The sequence below is a fragment of the Phaethon aethereus genome, assembly GCF_964289735.1.
Source record: "Phaethon aethereus genome assembly, chromosome: 4".
NCBI lineage: Eukaryota > Metazoa > Chordata > Aves > Phaethontiformes > Phaethontidae > Phaethon > Phaethon aethereus.
This window is the reverse complement of record NC_138578.1, coordinates 41,795,504-41,814,870: the sequence shown is the minus strand read 5'-3', so window position 1 is coordinate 41,814,870 and position 19,367 is coordinate 41,795,504. Positions and strand designations below refer to the sequence as shown.

General features: G+C 40.5%; 1 protein-coding gene across 3 annotated transcripts in view; it reads left to right on the top strand.

Annotated features, from left to right (window-relative positions):
• SPOCK3 (SPARC (osteonectin), cwcv and kazal like domains proteoglycan 3) overlaps positions 1-19,367 on the top strand; it is a gene marked incomplete at both ends in the record, with an annotated part of 222,416 nt that overhangs the window by 89,662 nt on the left and 113,387 nt on the right. For 2 of the 3 annotated variants that reach the window (XM_081999279.1, XM_081999278.1), the window contains one exon: positions 16,066-16,180. The exons of the other annotated variant lie outside the window; for it this stretch is intronic. In XM_081999279.1, the coding sequence (XP_081855405.1) occupies positions 16,066-16,180 (115 nt within the window). The remainder of the gene's footprint in view (positions 1-16,065; positions 16,181-19,367) is intronic. 3 annotated transcript variants of the gene reach the window in all.

The window sequence follows — 19,367 nt, the reverse complement described above, 5'->3', positions numbered from 1 at the left end:
GGTGCTGATAGCTATAAGTCAGGACACAGGTGCATACTCAAATGTGACAGAAATTGTAGATTTTTTTATTACAAGCTAGTAACTGCAGAACACCTGTAGTTCTGTCTGTATTTCCAAACTACAGGGTCTTCCCAATCTGGAGACCAGCAATGTTTCATGCAAATATTAATCTAGTGATCCAAGAGAAACCCTGGAAGGAACATTGCAAAGTGAATTTTTAATGGAATACGTCCAATTTCTTTACATGTAAAATAATAAAGAAGATAAATTCTTACATTTTGGTTTTTCTTTTTTTCTAATGGTGACTTAAATTTACTTGAAACTTTTACAGGTGTGGTATATTTGTGGTTGTTAGCTTGTAACCGTGAAATACCTTTAAATACTAGAAAACTGAAGCATTTGAAGTTTGTCTTTAACTTGAGTATTTTAAGCTCAAAGGACTTTCCATAGATGCTTTGTCTAAGTCAGGATGTATACAAAAGCTTAACTGACTCAAAAATGAATGTGCTCTGTATATTATGATGCAAGATGTGATTTCAACTTCTGTGACTTCTTTACAGAACTTATTTTATGTGGAGATCTTAATTCAGTTTTACCACAAGTACAGTACCTGATTATTTTTGTTATGCTGGGCTTCTTCAAAATACATATATATGTATATTGCTGATGTGTTAGATACTTCATATGAATAGTCTGCTGGATTCTGTTTTAGTTGGTTTAAAAAATTTGAAAGCTGAAATAAATTACAGTAAAAAAAAAATTAATTAAAATGCTCTCTTTAACATAAAAATACATAATTAAATAGAGAAATTGACCAGTTCTCCAAGAGACTGGAATAATTAAAATACATCTTACAGCATGTTGGTTTGCAAGAGTAATCATCATGGCATGTGAGGTAATAGGTGGCAGAAGTTTCAAGAAGATGCCTTTCTGCTGTTATAGGTATACAGATGTCTTTCCCTTGATTGTCTGAGTTGGAGAACGCAGAAGTCAGTTCTAATGCAGCCAGCATGTCTCTAAATTACGATTTTAGTGTATTTAGGAAAAGATAATGCTTAAGTGTTTGAGAGTGATATATTGTGAACTTTCAGGTACTCTTAAGGTGTTATTTCTTTCTGCCAAATCAAGGAAGTGGACGTTGTGATTTTAAAAAAAAGTGCTTCCCTAAAGCTGCTGAAATCTTAAAGGATGCCAGCCAAGTATGCACGTGAATTTCTACTAGTCATAGCTGTTTTGAATATTTTTGCAGAATATTTGAGAATTTCTTGTTTTATATAGAAGAAACTGGGTAGAATTGTCTCAATATTTGTTGTCAGTTACACCAGTCTGAGTCGAAAGTAATTCTGTTCTTCGGCAATAGGTTCTTTTCTGAATTTGCACAGTTATAAGTAAGGGTGGCCTTTGACTTTTACTTCATGGACTTTCTCATTAACTTTTGAGCTATGGGTAAGCTATTCTCTTGAAAACTTTCAAGGAATACCCAAAAGAGGGAACACAAAATTATGGGAATGTTTTTGAAGCAGAGCTCACAGATATTAGCGAGGGGGAGAATTTCCTACAATTTAGAAATTATAAAAGCATTACTGCTAACCATCGAAAAAAGACAAATGCAGTCACTTCAGGCTGTAGGCCTGGGCAAAGTTTGTCAAAGGTAACTAGGGATTTTGGGGTGCCTTACCTCTTGAAGGCCAAAAGAGTGTGTCTGGTTTTTGTTTTGGTTTCGTTTTATTTTTGGTGGTGGGGGTTTTGTTTTGAGTTTTAAATGGTACTACTAATCTTAGGAGTAGACTACTCAAATAGCTTTTGAAAGTTGGAAGGTAAGCACTCAATGTTTGAGAAATTTGGAGTCAGTAATTGTTCTTAAAATCTTTATAGGAAAGTTTTAGATTTCATATTTACACCACTCACCTAGCCATACTCGCACCCTTACCCAAAACCTGATTAAATAAGTATGATTAAGTATAACTTTTGTTCAGGTAAAAACTCTGTTAGCAAAACTACAGCTGATGGTACTGTAGTATCTGTTAATTTCTAAAGATTTCAAATGAGAGCTTAATAGTAAAGATATCAAAACATTTAATAAACATCAGTATATGAAGATTTACAACATTTCTGTTTCATAGATGAGAAATCTAATGCACATTGGTTACCGCACTGCTGAAAGATGGAGTGCATTGGTGGATATTCCTTAAGCACACGGTTTGAATTTAAGCGAGTAGGCCAGAAATGTGGAACTTGTGCAAAAGTTGTCACAAGAGATTGCATTTTTGATGATTCTAGAGATTTAGAAAATAGAAATTTAGAATAAAATTGAGGTCCTTAAACGATATATATATGCTTACTAGCTGTTTTACACACATTTAGTCATGCACATACATGTACCCACACAGACATATTTTTATGATATGAATTATCTGTCCTAGCTATTCCTTCCTAGCTGAAATCTACCCAGTTGAAAAACTTGCTCACCCCTCATACCATATTGTTGACGTTGCTGAGAGTGAAGTTTCTCAGTTGGAGACTACAGTAGAAAAGAAGCTGTTAGTGGAACATGTCCTGTGCAGTTTCCCTTCTCCAGGACACAAATACCTACTCCTCTGCGAGCTGTAATGGGGAAGGAGGACATATAAATAAGACTTACATTTATGCACAAGTGACTAAAAAAAAAAAAGTGTGGCTCAATGAAGATGCTTGTTTTAAAAGGAGTGTAGAAAGAGTGAGTGAAGTATTTTGAAACTGTGAAAAAGAGATCAAGCTTTAGTGGCTTTGTTCCTGAGGAAGAATAGAGACTGCCATCTTTTATTTTTTTGAGCAATTATTTTAATTTACATTAACAGTACCCAGAATAGCAGGTAAACATATTATGAATCAGTATAAATGCATTTTTATATACTTTTTTTACATCTTTAATTGCAGTAGTGAGCAAAAGGGAAATATGGCAGTACTTCATGTGTCAGATGGTTGGTTGCCGAGGGGAGCTGCTCTGGAGCTGACCTGGTCTGCAGTGGCAGATCTAGGCACACAGAGGGTTTTCCTGAGGCAGGGAAACACCAGGGCAGCAGAGAGACCTGCCAGGAGCCAGCAGCTCTCCTGGAGATGCTGATGAGGCCTGGGCCTTGCCAGAGCAACAGTGGCTCATGCCATGCCTATAAAAAGCAGCCTAGAGAGCACAAGCAAACGGAGCATGGTGTGGCAGGTTGCGTGGAAAGGCGTGCAGGAAGGGTGTAGTCCCTACAAGCTCAAGAGGTGAGTTCAATTGGTGGTCATCACCCTCTCAGAAGGAGCTTAGCTATGGTATCCACCCACTGGAAAGCCATGTATGCTGGAATGGATGTGGCAACCCAGACAAAGCTCCCATGAAAACATACATCCATCCGGGTCTCAGGCTGCAGAGAGTGCCAGAGCCTCTCGCTGGTAATGGATGGCAGTAGCGAGAATAGCTGTGTGAGGTGTGACCAGGTGGACAATCTACTCAGCCTGGTAGCAGAGCTATGAGAGGAGGTAGAAAGGTGAAGGAGTATCAGGTAATCTGAGAAAGAAATAAGACTCGTGGAACCACGCTCTGCCCTCCCTGAGACAGAGACAGAAACAGAAATAGCCACCAGAAAAAAAACAGGATCAAGAGAGTCCTGTATCCTCCCCCTGCCAGGCTGAAGGCTTAAAGGAGAGGAGCAACTGGAGGCAAGTCCATGCTCAGGGCAGCAGGCAAAGCCTCGCCTTCCCAAGTGCCTCTGTACAACAGGTATGAGGCTCTGGATGTGGAAGGCCAGTCCATAGATGATAGAATCACAGAATCATTAAGGTTGGAAATGAACTTTAAGATCATCAAGTCCAGTCATCAACCCAACACTACCATGCCCACTTAACCATGTCCTGAAGTGCCATGTCTACATGTTTTTTGAACACCTCTAGTGATGGTGACTCTACCACCTCCCTGGGCAGCCTGTTCCAATGTCTCACCACTCTTTCAGTAAAGAAATTTTTCCTAATATCTAGTCTAAACCTCCACTGGCGCAACTTGGGGCTATTTCCTCTCATCCTGGATGATGTGAATGACGGTCCATTTACACCAGAAGTATTGCTAAGGCCAGAAGGGCCTACCCCCAGCATCATGACCATCTCCACAAGGAAGAAAAGATGGGTTATAGTTGTAGGTGACTCCCTTCTGAGGGGTACAGAGGGTCCAGTATGCCAGACAGACCCTTCTCTTAGGGAATTCTGCTGCCTCCCTTGGGCCCCGGGTTAAGGACATCACTAGGAAACTTCCTAGCTTGGTACAGCCCTCAGACTATTACCCACTACTGCTCTTCCATGTGGGTGTTGATGAAGCCATGCAATGCATAGTCCATGGGGGAATCAAAAGAGACTTCAGGGCCTTGGGACAGTTGGTAAGGGAATCTGGAGCACAGGTTATTTTTTCCTCTCTTCTTCCAATTGTGGGCAGTGACACGTGGCTCCATGGCTGGTGTCACCACTACATTTTGAGTTTTTCAATAATGGGATGGCCTACACAACACCTGACTTGCTGGTGTGAGATGGGATCCACCTTTCTCAAATGGGGATGAGGGTCTTTGCTCACAAGCTAGTGGGACTTATTGACAGGGCTTTACACTAGACTCAAAGGGAGAAGGGGATAATATCAGGCTTGCCTGTGATAAGCTCTGGGATGACATGCCAGGACTGATGGAGTGCTAGCGAGGGCACTCAGCCTGTTGCTCTGAGATGTGCTGTCTACGCTGAAGCATGCCTGAAGTCTTGGGAGATGAGACAGATGATGCCCATGCATGCAGCATGGGTAACAAACAGGAGGAGCTGGAACCCACTGTGCTGCTAGAGAGCTACGACCTTGTTGCTGTTAATGAAACTTGGTAGGACGAATACCATGATTGGAATGTGGCTATCAATGGCTACAGGCTGTTCAGAAAGAACAGGCGAGGAAGGAAGGGCAGAGGCATAACCCTCTACGTCAAGAAATGGATAGAATGTGAAGAGCTGTCTCTGAAGAATAGCCATGAGCAGGTTGAAAGCTTATGGCTAAGAATTGGAGACTGAGGCAACAAAGGGAACCTTGTGGTTGATGTCTACTACAGGACGCCCAACCAAGGGGAGTCTATTGATGAAGCCTTCTTACTCCAGTTACAGGAGGCATTGTGCTCGCACGCTTTCGTCCTGCTGGGGACTTCAACCACCCTGACATCTGCTGGAAAAGTAGCATTGTGAGCTGTAGGCAATCCAGGAGCCTCCTGGAATGCATTGAGGATAACTTCTTAATCCAGGTAATAGACAGAGAAGGTGCCGTACTGGACCTGTTGATCACCAACACAAGTGAGCCAATTGGTGATGTCAAGACTGGAGGCAGCCTGGGCTGCAGTGATCACGCACTGGTGGAGTTCACAGTCCTGAGGGATATGGGGCAGGCAAAGAGTAAAGTCAGGACGTGAATTTTAGGAAGGCAAACTTTCAGCTCTTCAGGGAGTCATTCAATAGGACCTCCTGGGAAATTGCCCTCGGGGACAAGGGAGCAGAACAGAGCTGGCAGATGTTTAAGGATGCTTTCCATAAAGCACAAGAGCTCTCGATCCCCAGGTGTAAGAAATCAGGAAAGGAAGGCAAGAGGCCAGCATGGCTGAGTGGAGACCTGCTGGGCAGACTAAAGGGCAAGAAGGAAATGGACAGGCAGTGGAAGCAGGGACAGGCATCCTGGGATGAGTACAAGGATGCTGCCCAGTTGTGTAGGGATGAGGTCAGGAGGGCTGAGGTGTGGCTGGAGCTGAACTTGGCAAGGAGTACAAAGAATAATAAGAAGGGCTTCTATAGGTATGTTAGCCAGAAAAGGAAGGTTGAAGAAAGCATACCCCACTTGTTACCAGTTTGCTGGTCTTGCTCATCAACAGAAGAGGAGAAGGCTGAGGTATTCAGTGATTTCTTTGCCTCAGTCTTCACTGGCAGTGCCTCTTCCCACACCTCTCGAGGGTATGGATGGCAAGGTGGGGACTGGAGGAGCAAAGTTGCTCCCACTGTAAGGGAAGATCAGGTTCAAGACCACCTGAGGAACCTGAACATGCACAAGTCTATGGGGCCTGATGAGATGCATCCCAGAGTCCTGAGGGAATTGGCTGATGTAGTTGACAAGCCACTCTCCATGATATTTGAAAAGTCCTGGCAGTCAGGTGAAGTCCCTGGAGACTGGAAAAAGGGAAACATTGCAACCATTTTTAAAAAGGGTAGCAAGGAGGACCCTGGGAACTACCAACCTGTCAGCCTCACCTCTGTGCCTGGGAAGCTCATGGAGCTCATGCCCCTCCTAGAAGCTATGCTAAGGCATATGGAGGCCAGGGAGGTGATGCAAGACAGCCAGCATGGCTTCACCAAGGACAAGTCCTGCCTGACCAATGTAGTGGCCTTTTATCTATGATGGAGTGACCACATCAGTGGAGAAGGGAAGAGCTACTGATGTTGTCTATCTGGACTTCAGTAAGGCCTTTGACACGGTCCCCCACAACATCCTTCTCTCTAAATTGGAGAGGTATGGATTTGGTGGGTGCACTGTTTGATCGACGAGGAATTGGTTGGATGGTTGTATCCAGAGGGTAGTGGTCAATGGCTCAATGTCCAGATGGAGATTGGTGACAAGTGGTGTCTCTCAGGCATCTGTATTGGGATCAGTACTCTTTAATGTCTTCATCAATGATATAGTGGGATGGAGTGCACCCTTAGCAACTTTGCAGATGACACCAAGCTGAGTGGTGTGGTTGACACGCCTGAGGGACGAGATGCCATCCAGAGGGACCTGGACAAGCTCGAGGAGTGGGCGCATGTGAACATCATGAGGTTCAACAATGCCAAGTGCAGGGCCCTGCACCTGTCTCAGGGCAACCCCTGGTATCAATGGGGGGGGGGGGGGTGTTGATCAATAGGATCAATCATCACAGGCTAGCAGATGAAGGGGTTGAGAGCAGCCCTGCCAAGAAGGACTTATGGGTACTGATGGATGACAAGCTGGACATGAGCTGGCAATGTGTGCTCACAGCCCAAAAGCCAATCGTATCCTGGGCTGCATCGAAAGCAGTGTGGCCAGCAGGTCGAGAGAGGTGATTCTGCCCCTCTGCCCTGCTCTGGTGAGAGCCCACCCGGAGTCCTGCACCCAGCTCTGGAGCCCTCGGCACAGGAAAGACATGGACCTGTTGGAGAGGATCCAGAGGAGGCCACAAAAATGATCCGAGGGATGGAACAGCTCTCCTGTGAGGACAGGCTGAGAGAGTTGGGGTTGTTCAGCCTGCAGAAGAGAAGGCTCTGGGGAGACCTTACTGCAGCCTTCCAGTACTTAAAGGAGGCCTCTAAGAAAGATGGGGACAGACTTCTTAGCAGGCCTGTTGTGACAGGACAAGGGGTAGTGGTCTTAAACTAAAAGAGGGTAGATTTAGACTAGATCTAAGGAAGAAATTTTTCTCAATGAGGGTGGTGAAACATTGGCACAGGTTGCCCAGACAGGTGATAGATGCCCCATCCCTGGAAACCTTCAAGGTCAGGTTGGACGGGGCTCTGAGCAACCTGATCTAGTTGAAGATGTCCCTGCTCATTGCAGGGACAACCCAAACTATTGTATAATTCTGTGGTTCTAACTCAGTATTAGATGTTTCTTTGCTTATCATAATTTTATCTAGCATAACTGTAGCTGTTGCAGGGTAATTTGACACTCAGTGCTAATGTATCAGAACTTAGTAATATAAAATGGTAGGAACAGTGACACAAGCGAACAGAGGCCTGATAAGAGGCTTTACACAATTGTCCCTGATCCATGAGTACGGAGATTTCTGAGCACTTGTGAGGGTAGGTATTTGTTGGGTAGAAGCAGCCTCCATGCACATAGCTATCTTAATTGTTGAAGCATTTGCTCACGTTAGAAACCAGACTTCTAGACAGGCCATAACGTTCAGGGGTTTTAATCTAAACTCCTAATTACTTGCTTGGCCACTTACAGAAAAACCTTCTGTCTATCCTCTTACTGAAGTTGTAGATTCATGTGGCAAGATGGAACAAATATACAAGAAGATTCCCCTTTTGAATGTCTAGCTATAGCTACCCATTCTGCTTTTCATGTTATATAGTGAATCTTAAATGGCTAATACAGTCCGTGGGAGAAGAAACAAAAATTTAAGATTCTTCTTTTTCAGAACATCCTCATGAGGTTACTGCAGTAGGCTATTCGTTGTTTATTCTCTCATTTTTATTCATGAATCTCAGAGTGTTAGCTGCACAATGATTCATTTTCTTGTTGATGTTAAAAGGTCTTTATTCTCGGTAGGTATGTTGCATAGCAAATCACAGCAGTGTGGATTCAAATGACCTGTGGCTGAGGGCCTGTATGCACGTATGCACATTTTGGATGCCGATCAGTGTACAGTTTAGGCAAAAAATAACCACTGTTAACTGCAATTAAACATTTATCTGGATTCCATGTTAGCTGTGTTTATGTGCTCTGCCTTGTTCTCCTCCCTGCTGTTTCTGGAAATTGTGGTTCGGGTATTCTGCTCAACGCATTTCTCAGTGGGAAATTCTGCTTTAGGAGGCGAGAAATGACCATCTTTCAAAATGGAAAAGTAAAGACACTGGTGGTCTTTAGGTGTCTTCAGGAATTGCGTGGTTTGTTAAAGCAGGCAAAGAGAATCATTCCCTTCTAAGTGTCTGTCTGCCTAGGGTTGTAACCTAGGCATTTGACCTAATTATTAATATTTTAATTAAAACTTTTAGATAATTTATATTCTACCCCCCTTTTCAAATGTGAAAACTTTGTAGGCAAAGAAATCAGACCTGTCTTTTAAACTAGAGGAATTAAATCACTTATGGGATACTCAAAACATAGCGTAAGTTTTGGTAAGTGTAGTAAAGCAAAAAGTCTTTTTGCTTGTGATTCTTATTTTGCCCATCAGAAATGAATGACAAACTTTGGAGGAGGGAGATAGAATTTAACTCGGAAAAATTTTTCCTTAGTCTTTTTCCCCCTTTCATTTTATAGGGAATGGGAAATTAGGAAAATATCAGACTGCACTCAACAGATTGTGAAATAATGGGAATTTACTGTGGTTTCTGCCACACAGCTCCTGTTAAGAGGATTCTTATGTTATGTCTTGCTAATCTTGATTTCCTATTATATTTCCAATAAAAATGATGTTCTAGCTAATGTCAGTTTCCAGGAACGCTAGCTGTAAATTAACTTACAGAAGAGATGATGGGAAGCTTTGCAGAATTGCTTTTCCAAATTTGAATTGTAAATAAATAAATCCATTAGTAATAATTTAATAATTTTTTAATATATTGATTGCTTCCTTAGCATGTGAGAATAACAAATCCATATCCATCTATAAAAGTCACCAGGTGATCTTAATTCTGTTCCATAATTTTTCATCAGAGAGCAAATTGTTTTTCAGTTATAATGTTAAGCACTTAGAGAAATAATAGATGTTACAAAGCATTTTATATTTTGTAATGCTTTTTTGTGAAAATTATATTTCTTCTCCTCGTTGAAATTTCATTAACATGCCATTTGATATTACTTTAGGCAAATATATGGACAAATGTAAAGTAGGCATGTAGGAAAATAACCTATAGTGAGCACACTTTTCTAAGCATTAGGAGCTAAATAAAGCTGAATATGATCAAGTTAATAAAGCTAAGATCAGACCTGTGTCTTTAGAAGCTGGTTGTATCTGACTTTCTAGGAAGTCAGCTGATATACATTATAGCCACTAATAAAGTGATGATTTATGGCCAGGCTTAAAAACACATACTGCTTACATCTAGAGTCTTCTCACCATAGCAGAAACCATCACCTATTTTTAATGGCAATAGACTGTGCTGTACAGTCTACCTTTTCACTTCAATTATGAAAGAAAAAAAAGGCCTCTAGCCTTCATAATTATGAAGACTTTTTACTAAATGTGAATTGGATAAAAACTCAGATTGATGTCTGTTTCATGCTGAAGAAAGTAGCTCTGAGGGATACAGAAAAGGTTCCACGGTGGGATTTTGACACTTGTGATATTTTTGGTGTGAATATTGTACTGTTTCATAGCTGCCTATTTTAGCAGAAATGGAAAGGAGTATGTGGTGTTGTCAGTGCAAGTCTGCATACTCTGAGTGAGCTGGGGTAAAGCAGGCACGTTTTGTCAGGGATTGCTAGAAGATGCAGTCAAGAATTAAAGATTCAATTCCATGTATTTCTGAGTTAACTGAGTTACATGCTTAGATGAAAGCAATGCTACTTTTCCTGGAATAAATTTATGTATTTTCATAGTAGTTTAAGATATTTAGGATGACTCCATGTAGCAACTGGACGTAGTCAGATGTGTCCCTGCAGTGTAAGGGGAGTCCGGTTCTTCCCCAGCATGAAAAACTTCAGACTATGGTTTTGGAAAATAATTTTCTTGTGGTTTAGCCTTCATTTTCCATGAAATAGTCCATTTGTTTATTCCAAGTATCAAGTAAAACAGGATTAAAAAAAAAGACAAGACATTTCCATGCTTTCGTAAGTATCTAATTTTTTTTAGTCCTTTCAAAGCTGGGGAAATCACTAATGCGATCCAGCAGTTTACCATTTTTAAAAAGCAGGTTATGTGAGATTGTGCAAAACAGATTAATAAAATTTAAATCCTATGTACTTCACAGTATAGGGTTTACTACAGCATGTGATACTGAAAAAAAAAAAAGAGATATTTGCACTGCTTTTCACAGTTTCTAGCATCATTTTTGTCTGTATTTTATCCTCTGGCTTGCTAAGCTACAGTGTCAGTCCTGGCAGACATTAACCCATCAGGTGGTTGACTTTTTCACATGCCAAAAATACGTATTTTTATATCAGTGATTTATTTGGTGTGTCTCCTGCTGTTTTCAGACACTGCATGTTTTCAAAAAATGTGTCCAAGGACATACGTTCTCTGTGACTTCTGCATCACTAAAACTGGTTCAGTAACAAAGAAATTTTCACAAAGTATTGGAAAAAGTGAGGCCATGTGTCACACGTAACATGAGGAAAAAAGATTTCTGTAGGGTGTTCACAACTGACAGAGAACAAGAAGTCCAGCAGGTCACTGAGTGACAATGTAAGTTGATGTGGGTGGCAAGAGCATGAGTGCTGAGCATGTCTTTGAATCTAAAGATGGTCTTGTGATTTTGGCACCCACGGTTCTGCTGGCTTACTCACTCTGCTTACATAGTACACCCTGTACTAACACAGTCCCATAGTCATTCTTGCTGTATAAGGAATGTATGCCACAGCTCAGGTGATCAAGAGTTTCATGCAGGGCATGATAACCGCTGAGTCAGCAAATACTGGAAGATTGCATTGGTACTGTAAGGATTGATTATACTCTAGAACTGATTATGTGTCCTGGCTTCCAGTCCAAGTGGTATATGTGAACCTTTGGTAGGGGAGGGCCCTGTCTAGCACAGGAAATGTTTCACTTTGGAAATGTCCAAAACGGTTCTCTCGCTGAGACTCTCTTGTCAACTGTTACCTATAAGCACCTCTGAGAAGTTAATCAACTCACTGGTCTATTCTTCAATGTCTATTTGATAAAGGTGGTGTCAAAAATCCCTTAAAATTCTTAATTTCTTTGCAACTGGACGGAGCTGCCAAGACAAAGTCTTATGCTTTAAATGTACACAGGTGTGTGTACACAAACACAAGTCTTGTTCAGTACTTCACTTTGTTTTGTGAAAGAAATATTGACCCTAGAACAGTCAATCAACCCTGACATCTGTTTCATAGCCAGTGAAACAAACAATGTGCCTATGCACAGAATGTGTTATCTGTTAGCCACATTTATGGATAAGTCTTTCTTTTTTGTAAGCTGTTAGATTTTCTTCAAGTAAAATTCTTAGAGGAGAAATATGGATGGAACACAGCTGAGTCTGATACCGACATGGGGCCAGGAAGGGGTTGCCTTGCAGATACTGTTGTCTTGCACAACTGGGTTCTAACATTAGGTTCTCACCGATGAACACCTATCGTTACCGTTCATTTAAAAGGTGCGATTTGTGAATGGGTGCTGCACAGAAATGTATTTTTGAAGACAGAATTCTAAACAATCGTATTTATCTTTGGTGCAAAAAGCCTGTTAAATACATGAGGAACCCAATGGAGCACCAGTACTCAACGTAATTCTTACAGTCTCTTTTTCTTCCCAACAGTTTTCTTTCTGATAGTGCTGTCAAAATCCAGCACTTCATTCTTTCATCACGTATGTGTTCAAAGCTTTTTTCTAATTTGATTTCCTAGTTAGAGCTCTTGGAGTTCCATTGCTGATTAGTTGGGTTTTTTTGTTTTTTGTTTTTAAAAAAATTTTGTTTGAAATGTTTTCATTTACTTGCATGTGTGGTTTTTTTTTTGGAGGCCTGTGTGGTGTGTGTTTGTGCAGTTCTGTTGGTGGTGGTGGTGGTTTTTGTTTTGTTTTGTTTTTCTTTTTTTTCCAAATGGAAGCTTCAACTCTGGCCCCTGGTGTTCTTTTCTAGGGGTAAAGTCACACTGATTCCATGTCCTGATTTCAGCTGGGATAAAGTTGATTTTCTTTATAGAAGCTAGTATGAGTTTATTCATAGAAGGAAGTTTTCTTCATAGAAGCTAGTTTTAGATTTGGAATAAGAAAATGTTGATAAGGTACCGATGTTTTGGGTTGTTGCCAAGTAGTCAAGGATTGTCTGGCTTTTCATGCTGGCCTGCTGGGGGTGCACGGGGAGCTGGGAGGGGACACAGCCAGGACAGCTGACCCAGGCTGGCCAAAGGGATATTCCATACCGTATGACGTCATGCTTCGTATATAAAGCGGGGATGAAGGAGGAGGAGATGGAGGGGATGTTTGGGGTTATAGTGTCTGTCTTCCCAAGAAACTGTAACGTGATGGAACCCAGCTTCCCTGGAGATGGCTGAACCCCTGCCTGCTCATGGGGAGTGGTGAATGAATTCCTTGTTTTGCTTTGCTTGAGTGTGCAGCTTTTGCTTTCTGTATTAAACTGTCTTTATCTCAACCCATGAGTTTCCTCACTTTTACCCTTCTGATTCTCTCCCCTGTCCCACCGTGGGGGAGTGAGCGAGCGGCTGCGTGGGTCTTAGTTGCTGGCTGGGGCTAAACCACAACATTCCAGCAATAAACTAGGTGTCTTCCCCAGTTTGATACCCATCTTTATGTTGTCATAAAGGCAAAGTGTGATAGTACTATCTCTTGGTTGTACAGCTGGGTTCTGCCTGTAATAATGCCAAAAGAATATGTTATGACTTGCTAAATATTGTCAGATTTTTGAAGTGTCAGAACACACCTTCAGAGTCCCAAGAACTTGGGAAAAGAAATAACAGCTCCAATGAGAATGGAAAGTTACATGATCTCCTCCATTCGCTCCTTTTCCCGAAACATATTTTCTACCTTATAATGAACTCGGTATCCTTATGTGATTCCAAATTTCTCTTTTTCATGTATTTTTACTCCATTAACATATTCAGTTTTGCAAAACAGTTATCTGAAGATATCCCTATATCATATTCCAGTATTGCTACCTTAGTGTCTGCATCAGGGAACGTTCTGGAAAGGGGTACTTAAACCTCTTAACGTAACACATTAAGTGTTAATCTGCTCATGCTTACTAGGGGCTGACATTACATTCTGCTTGACTTCAAGCAGAGGAAAGTATTTGACATGGATCCTAAAATGTAAAGCATTTTGGAGAAGCATGCTGAATATGCTCTTGTTAATTTTCACTCCAACTCTGTTATTGTAGTTCAGTCATTTTTTGCTGCATTTGCTTCCCACTTGGTTAGAGTTGTAATCAGACATTCTGGATGACTCATTGTGATCTTTATGGCTGGTTTGCAGTAGAAATAAAAATACCTGCAAGACGAATGCATCTTTTCATATGTCTTAACCTGTAATTATAAAAATCTTTCTTTTCTGTCTGCATTAAATTATTATTATATTAAAGACTTCATCACTTTTCTGCTGTGTTGGTAATATGATGTATATATTTTGCACAGTTGAATATATTGTTAAGAAGGAAATAAAACTGAAAAAGTCACTGCTTAGACTATTTTTAATCCTATTTAGCACCACGAAGTCATGTGTCCAAACTGCAACTAATGATGAGCCTGGTTCTTGTTTCCTGGGTACATGGTTAGTCAGCCTTTTGTTAATATAATCTGGCAATTCAAATACAAGAAAAGTTTAGCTTTGATCATGAAGAGCAGAAGAAACATAACTTTATGTTTATAAAATTTGTACACAAATATATATTTTATAAGCAAATGTGAAAAACTGGGAAAGAACATTTCTAAAAACTAACTGAAGACTGGATAGTAATATGCTAAAGTGTAGATGAACCCATGAAAACTGAATTCTGGTTGTTCATAGCTTTCTTGCTTGATTTTGCAATTTAGGATTTTCAATGGTGTCTCTTTAAGCTAGGCTTTGGTGTTTAACTCGTTACAGCGGGTTGTGTGGGGTTTTTTGGTTCTTTTTTTGAGGGGTGTTAAAACAAAACAAAAGATACCTATAAGAATAAAAAGTTAGTTTTGGAATATTTAGATCTACCTGAAAGACACCATGGAGATCAGAGAAGGGAGTAGTTGATTGTTTCTTGTGAGAGCATAAATTGGCAGAAACTTTTCTTTATTGTCATGTAATAAACCATGCTCAAGAAATATGCTATACAAATTTAATAATAAGTAAGAAACAGGATTATTTGGCTTTTCTGGTATTATAGCCAGAAATTACTATTTGTAGTTCGAAGTGTAGCTCAAAGGTGTGTATCGATTAACAACTAAAGGAGCACCTACAAGAAAATCCACAAGGCAGAAATAAGAGACCTAGAATATTGCAGGTACAATTCCTTTGTATTTAAGGACAGAATAATACAAATCACTCATCTGCATACTTTGTTATGCTTTTTCTTTTGCAAAAATCTCATCTGAGTTGTTATTTCTCAGTAAATTCAGACAGTGTCATTGCTTACCACTTAAAATGTTGAGTCAGAAGAACCTAGCTGTGTCTTTTAAGCAGGAAAGGAAAAGTACTTTCAAGGTAGAAATACCAGTATTTGGGGATTACAGTGAGAAGTTGGTAATAGTTTAAAGAATGTGGTGGTGTGTACTTTCTTAGTTACACAACAGCAGAATTTAGCAAATAGATGCTTTTCCTCTTCTTAGGGTTAATTTGCTTATGGACCAGCATGTCACCATTTATGTCTTATTGAATCATTACTGTGCAATGTAGCTTAGTAGATGTTACTATTTCGTAGTAGGAATGACAAGTAATGGATTGGGTGGAAGGTTTTTTTTTTTTTTATTTATTTTTTAATTTTTTTGGCATCCTGGCTAACAGCTTTTAAAAATATCTTGTATGTGGGAGTTGTGTCAGCCAACATCTGAATGAATAAATGTTCCATACTCCTGATCAAATGTCATTTGCCTTCTGACTTCTTTTTCATTACTTTTTGGCTTATGGTTTTATTGTGATTCCAGGAACGCAGTGGCTTCTGAGCTGTAAAAATCACAAACCTAATTCTGTTTAGAGGTAACGTGACTAAACTGTAGGCAACAGAATCCAATTCAAAATTGTCTTTTTTTGGGATTTGGTGCTCTGAATGACATGATGGGTATGAAAACTTCCTAAAAGCCCTAAGCAAATTATAGTATTAAAAAAGTGTTTTCTGGTACAGTAAAAACCAGCAGCCTTTGACTGCCTTTGTTACAAATGTTGACCAGGAGAGAGTTGGACAGGGTAATTGGTATTATTATAAATAAAAACCAGTAGTATGGTATGAGAATATACAGAAGTATCCATGTTTTGTGAAGATCTGTTTGCCTTGATAAGGAATTTTGCACTGCTGCATTATCATTTTGCATTATCATTGAGTGTGCTGCGTTTTATCCTGGTGAAAATCAGTGCCTTTCAGTCTGGTATGCTGTACCAGCAGCAAGGCAACCCCCCTCCACATACTTGGTGGGTTTTATGTGTGGTATGTTTCTTTTCTTAATTGCATGTTTCCAGATAGTTGTTAACAATTTTCTAAAATTATTTTTAGCTTTAGATCCGGCTAAAGATCCATGTTTAAAGATGAAATGTAGTCGCCATAAGGTCTGTGTTGCACAGGATCAACAAACTGCTGTTTGCATTAGTCACCGAAGGCTTACGCACAGGTAAATACTTTAAAAGTTAATCCTATGGACTTCTTTTATAGTGTTCGTGACTGACTGTAAACCATAAATACACGATAATTTAGTTATTTAAAAGCTGATGAGCAGAGTAGGCGTGGATTTTATAAGTAATTATGTATGCATAATTTGATTAGAATGTTTAATATTTTAATTTTTTGATAGGCTGGTAAACTAGAGGGTGTACATATTTAAATATCGCAAGCTGCTGATACAAATACATTTAAGGAAATACCTACTGTGCTGGTACCAAATGAATATATATGATAATGTCCTGCTACTGTACATTATGTTGACCATTGCTTCTTGTATGAAGCTAGAGAACTCCAAACTGCCTGTTAAAGTATAGGTGATGGCCTGTAATAGTGTAAGTTGTTTTGTTTTGTTGGTTTTTTTTCCCTTCTTTTTTTCCTCTTCTTCTATGCATTGGTTAAATATAATGAACAAATATATGATAAAGTTACGCCAGAAACCAAATGTAGATTACTTTTATTCTTACCTTTTTTTTGGGAGAAAAATTTTAGAGTGGCAAAGTATTAATCTACTTCTGTGGCTTTACCTGGGGCAGAATGTGAATATGTAGGGGCCTGAACCATATGCTTAGTTGCGTCATGAGCTTGTTTGCTGAGGAGATGGAGTCAAGTTGTATTTTTGATTTGGGACTGTTCATTTTTGCAGTTCATTGTGGGAAACAGAGCATGGTATAAAGGCTAAACTTGAATAACTTGATTGAAGTAAGTGTGTGTGAAAGTGCTTTACTCGGTAGGGGCTGAAAAGAGCTAAGGAAAATAAGAGACTGCTCTGATATGAGAGGATCATTTCAAGTTATTTAGAGAGCCAGTACAGTTTTGTGAATGATATAAAGAATGTTCTTCCGAATGTCTAGTTATGTTAAATACACCCATCTGAGGCTTTTCAAACAAGCTAGATAGTACATAGTGAAAGGAAAAGTTTAAACTATTCTTGATCTGCAGCTGCAGTTAATTAACAAAAAAGCTCTACATTATTTATAGAGCTAAACTGTTTATATCAAACAATCTCAGTGTAAAGCTAGACATTTTGGTTTGATGAAGTATTATATAAGGTGCAAGAATTATTACCAGACAAAGCTAGGTAGTCTGATTTCAACTGCATGTGAACTGTCGGGGAACATGTCAGTGTCAGCTGTGAAAAAACAACACAATCATTTGAAATTTCTGAGAGATATTACATACATTATTGAAAACAGTGGAAAAATGACATCTCCAAGTTAAGTATACATGCAGCAGGTAAGGACAGAAAACTTTTGTGGACTAGATGAAGCTGCGTACAGTGGTTGAATTAGTAAACGTATTGACATGTGCCTACATACCTGTATTATTCCTCCCATGGTCCCTGGCACTCCTTAGAAAGGTAATATTTTAAGAGGCAAAGCTTGTCTGAATAAAATGCAATCTCATAATGGGAAATTTCAGGATAGCAGCAACTTGGTGATTGTAATAAGCACTGCAAGTCTAGTCTTGTAAGCTAGATAAACCAATTCCCTACCTACCTGTCCTGAGCCAGGACAGGGATTTCCCAAGTCTAGATCTCCTTGTTTCCCAGGTTCAAGGAGAAATCAATTGCTTTGTGCGTTCTTTCTAAAAGAGGCTTTCTTCATGCGGTCTCTGACCTTTCTGTAGTATGGTGGGATAAGATTACGAATAGCATATTCCCAAGCAGTCCTGTCTGCTGGTCTTTTTACCGCTCTTTAGCCCAAGATTTTACTCCTTCACTGATACCTAGAATTTGCGTATTGATTTTCAGTGGAGCCATCTGTTTTTTCCAAGTTCCCAAAGGGCTAGTCTACTCATTGATAAGTCTTGGTAAAAATTAGATGAGAAACTTTTATTATCAACTGTCAAGTTATATTATCTACTGGTATCCATTTCTGATATATCAGTTGTGTGTATTAAATCTGCTGGGAATAAATCTTTACAAAATTTCATCACAGTAATTTTCCCGTTCCACTTTGTCTCTGTGTGTGTGCGTATGTGCTGGACATTGGATTGGATAAGATTACTCAACTGGATAACTGAGTAATTTTTTTAATAAGATTGGATAATTTGAGTAATTATTTATTTATTTATTTATTTATTTATTTTTAAAGGAAAAGCATCTTTTTATGAATTATTGGGAACTCTTCATAAAGAACTTGCCCACAGATTTCCATTTGGACATATCTGCTGTATAGATCCATAGATGTTCCAGAGATTATTCCCAAGACTCTTGTACAGGAAAAGTAGTTTTAACCATGTAAACTGATACAGTGGCAAATACTGTTGACATCAGGTGCCCGCCAAAGCCGCTCTACCACTCCTCAGCTGGACAGGGGAGAGAAAGGTCTATCGAAAAGATAAGGATGTGGAGAGATCATTCAGCAATTACCATCATGGGCAAAACAGACTTGACTTGGGGAAATGAGTTTAATGAGGAAAAAAACCAAACCTTAAAACACCTTCCGGCCACTCCACCTTTCTTTCCTGGCTCAACTCTACTCCCAATTTTCTCTCACTCCTCCCCCCAAGTGATGCAGGGAGATGGGGAATGGAGGTTGTGGTCAGTTCATCACACGTTGTCTCTGCTGCTCCTTCCTCCTCAGGAGGAGGACTCCTCACGCTCTGCCCCTGCTCCAGCGTGGGGTCCCTGTTACGGAGACAGTCCTCCACGAACTTCTCCAGCATGATACTTTTCCATAGGCTGCAGTTCTTTATGAATGGCTCCAGCCTGGGTCCCTTCCATGGGGTGCAGTCTTTCAGGAACAGACTGCTCCAGCCTGGGACCCCCACAGGTCCTGCCAGCAAACCTGCTCCAGCATGGGCTTCCCACGGGGTCACAGCCTCCTTTGGGCACATCCCCCGGCTCCGGTGTGGGGTCCTTCCCGGGCTGCAGGTGGAGATCTGCTCCAGCATGGAGCTCCATGGCTGCAGGGGCACAGCCGGCCTCACCGTGGGCTTCACCAGAGGCTGCCGGGGAACCTCTGCTCTGGTGCCTGGAGCCCCTCCTGCCCCTCCTGCTGCTCTGACCTGGGGGTCTGCAGGGCTGCTCCTCTCACATGTTCTCTCTCCTCTCTCCAGTTGCAGTTGCTGTTGTGTTTTTTCCCCCTCTCCTTAACTCTGTTCTCCCAGAGGCGCTGCCACCATCGCTGATGGGC